The 4,077-nt window shown below is 36.1% G+C and overlaps 1 protein-coding gene across 1 annotated transcript; it reads left to right on the forward strand.

The window, feature by feature from the left end:
- Nucleotides 1-317: 317 nt before the first annotated feature.
- On the forward strand, nucleotides 318-1,658 carry LOC149182852 (uncharacterized). Its single transcript, XM_089418636.1, has one exon. It carries the CDS (start codon nucleotides 442-444, stop codon nucleotides 1,123-1,125), a length of 684 nt encoding a protein of 227 aa, XP_089274762.1. The 5' UTR covers nucleotides 318-441; the 3' UTR covers nucleotides 1,126-1,658.
- The last annotated feature ends 2,419 nt before the right edge of the window (nucleotides 1,659-4,077 follow it).

Raw genomic sequence — 4,077 nt, forward strand, 5'->3', positions numbered from 1 at the left:
CATGGGAGAATTTTTATGATCACAAATAACTACTATGAGGCCCTTAATAAAGGAAGATGACTCATTGGCGGTTGAAGAAAAATATTAAAATATTGAAATTAATTATTAAAGAAAATAATAAAATAGCTGTTAAGGAAATTATTATTAATTAATGAAAGGGTCAAATGATTAAATTAAATAATTGAATAAAGACTCCCGCCCTTACCATATTATCCTCTTTAAATTTTGTATCTCTCTCCCGCCAAACTTCCTCCCGCCAAAGGTTAATAACCACCAGTTGGGTGCATAATTTAAATTGCCTAGTACCTCAACAAAAATCACTAAAGTATTTACCTCTCGCTCTGGAGTCAAGAGTTCGATTCTGGCTAGACCCCTTTTCAGGCTATCGCTAAGCTCCATTTCTGTTGTTTGGAAGCTTGTGTGTTCTGTAGGGTAAAGAAGATGGTTCTGTCCCTGGCTCCCGGAAAGTTTTATGGAGGCAGTCTTCCAAGGCCGCGGATCTATGATGACGTGAAGTTCAACTCAGAGAGAGTCGATCCCCCGTCTCTTCCCTCGGCCCCGCTTCTGTCATGGGCAAGCGAGGCGCACTGGTCTATGGGGGGCCTCTCCTCCAAGAGAAAGCGAATGCAGGGCAAGATTGAAGGAAGCATCAGAAAACTCAGAGCCATTGAAGAGGATGAAGACGAGGGTCTTACTGTCTCAGGAGGCTTTGAGGCCTCTAAGCCCAGTTTCTCCCATGCGACAGTTGCTGATGAAGGTATCGTTAGATCTGGCATAGAAACTAATGAAAAACCTTCTGAGAAAGGTTCTCCAGGGGTTCGAACCCAGGCAAAGAAGTCGATAAGGCGTGCTATTTCTTTTGATAATGTGCAGAAGAGTGATCAAAGTAGTTCAGGGCTTGTTCAGTCTTCTCGTAATGTTAAAGCCGTTGTGGAGGATGCAGGGTTTAGGGTTTCTCCCAGGAATAAGAAGATGAAAGTGGAGTGCGAGAGCGCAGGAGTTCAACACGAGACTAGCAAGGGTGATAAATCTATGAGGCGCAAGGGCCGTATTTCATCCCCTGCATTGGCGAGCTCCAGGGTCTGCACGAGGTCATCTAGTTCTCGTTCTGTCGCTGCCATGTGACCGGCTGCTTGTGCTAATTGGGTTTTCACAAGGAGATTTTGCTGCCTGAAGTGTACTCGAGGAGAAATAGATCAGTGCCCGGAATGTCAATATTCATGCTTTTGTTGGATTTTTTGAAGTGTTTCACCAGTAACAGAATCCTTACCTTCATTGCGTTTGGGAATTTGATTTTAATGTAAATGTCTAAAAATATCTCCCACTTTTTTGTTGGAATGTTTAATGTCTGAAATCAAGTGGGTTTTTCAAAGATCCCCTTGTTTTCAAGCCCTTAATTACGGAGAATTTTTTCTCCTTTTGGAAGGCCTTAATTACTGAGAAATTTTTCTTTTTCTTTCCAGAGAAAAAGGCAGCATAGATTTATATTAAAGAAATATAAAAAACTTCCATACATATAGCTGCAGATACAGAAATTTTTCTCCTTTGGAAAGCCTTTTTTCCTCTCTAAAAGGCTTTATTTCAAAATAAAGTCCAATGTGGATAAAGATTGTATGAAGTCAAATTATGGAATGCAAAAAATCGTAACCCTTGTTGTTTGGAATTGTTGCAAACTATTCGACAATTAGCAGAGAAGCAAAATCATTCTTATATGTCCATGTTTATATGGAGTGGTTTTTTTTAATATGGGATTTTATTTTTACTCAGAGGCGGTGGGTAAGTAAATTAGTATGGGTTTTAGTTGTATTTGATTATCTATTCAATTTTATGAAATTCTTTATGATATATTGATCCCAAATCCATTCAAAGACCAGACCAGTCATATAGTCAATATAATATATCAAGCAAGGTTGACAGAATGTCTAACAAAAAATTTAGGTTCAACTGGTACCAAAAAAGTTCAAGAAAATGTGGCAAAAAGAATATGATTTATTAGGAAGAGGGAATTATACAGAGCATGTTTGAAGTTCATTAATACTAAGGCAGGTGACTCCACATTTTCTGTTTCTTACAGAAAATGTTGAAAAAGCCAACGAGAAAGGAAGGCAGTCGAAAATATGTTCTGGGTGATCTTCAGACCTTTATGGTTTCGTAATTTCCTTAAAGGTTACCAACTAACTGATCCATAAGTTTACCTCTGTTCCTCAATATAGTCTGGACATTGGAAATATCTTTTGCACTGTTTAAAATCCTTAATCAACAGCTGAAAAATCAAACGGACAGATAAACTCAAGGCCGACCTTTTGAATGCGTGAGGGATCAACGTACCGGATTATAGGGCAAGAACATTGGAGAGAGATTTTTTTTTGGAGTATTTGGTGAGATTTTTTGGTTTAATTTTTTTAAAATTTGTTAGGAATTTATTGAAATCACAAATTTGATGGGTAATTTTTGCTTAATGGAAATGTTCCAGAAATTTTTTAAGGTGTTGAATCTATATACAGAGTAAAAAAAACAGTTTAAATAATACAAATCAAGATTTCACTTCAAAATTTTACACCAAATTTTAACACCAAAAAATCTAAAAAATTACACAAAAACAACTCTGAAATAGATGAAAACAGACATTGGATTGATCCAGATTCCAAAACCTTGCCTTCATTATAGAAACTATAGAGTTATATTTTGGATTACATCATAAAATAGGACAAAAAAAAATCCCGAAGTGCTAACAAGTCTAATCTATTTTTTTAAGCTTTACTCTTATCAATAAGTTCTAGAATGAACTTAGAGGGTTTGAGCAAACTTGTTATACATATGCTGGAGGTTTACTCTTATCAGTAATCAGGGTTGGAATGATCATGGCGAGTTTGACCTTAGTTGATATATAACATGAGCGGATGGGGTTTGAAGATCTTGAAAATCATAGGTGTTTTTTTTTTTTTCATTATTATGTAGCCGAATGGCGTAGGGCATGAATCTATGCGAGGTTTTATTAAGGGCATTATTTTACATGTAGCTTTTCGTGCATTCTTTCCAAGGAGCAAATTGCCATCTATGAATTTGTTTTTGAAACATAAGTGGATAAGAATTAAACCAATGGAGTCGAGCATTAAAATCACATTGGTAGCATTAATATCATGGAGGCGCTGAAATCACTAGTGGTAGGTTATAAAGAACTTCACGTAACTCATGAACTAGGAGCGAAGTTATGTGTGGAATATGTTATAATTGCATATTATTCAAATGGAAATGGAAGGTTAATTATTGTGGAAAAGGATAACACTTAAATATTTTATATAGGGGAGAGATTCCTAATGTTGTGCAGGGACCAGTAGTTGATATAATATTGGTCCCACCAAACCACCAGTGATTAAGACTTTTGAAACCAAAATTTAAACATAAATAAATAACATTATGTATAAATAAGTTTTAAATTATGTCCAAAAATCACCCATATATTGACTGGGCCCACAACTGTCCATAAATAGTATTTAACTATTTAATATTGCAAAACATATTGACCCAAGTAGAAAACAGCTAGAGCCATAAAAGCTTCCAAACTGGTCTATTCCAGAAGTACAAAACAGCAGTCACTTCAACCCCCACTCATCAGAACTGGAACTTTGCATCCCAAATAAATATGCCTACCTGCACATAACAAAAGGAATGTATGTCAGCCATAACTGCTGTGTTGTTCAACAACTAAACACCCTATGTTCAATAAATGACACCCAACCCAATAACAATTAAATCCAATTTGTTCAATAAATGACACCCAACCCAATAACAATTAAATCCACTTTGTTCAATAAATGACACCCAGACCCAATAACTGCAATAAATGACACCCAACTCACTCTATTTCTCATTAAAACAGATCAAAGCACATGGATCAACAAATAAACAATTCCCAACCATTAGATCACAGCAAATTAAATCCATACCACACATTCAAAATGAAGCCATTGCAATCCATGTGCATCCATGTCCACCAATTAAAATCAAGTCCCCAAAACTATAAAAGAAGTCCACCCACTGTTGAAGTTGCATCTTATGCTTTCAAACTATTCAGCA

This window comes from Pinus tabuliformis, chromosome 3_2 (assembly GCF_031772625.1).
Source record: "Pinus tabuliformis cultivar Carrire ecotype Pingquan chromosome 3_2, CPIR1, whole genome shotgun sequence".
NCBI classification, from domain to species: domain Eukaryota; kingdom Viridiplantae; phylum Streptophyta; class Pinopsida; order Pinales; family Pinaceae; genus Pinus; species Pinus tabuliformis.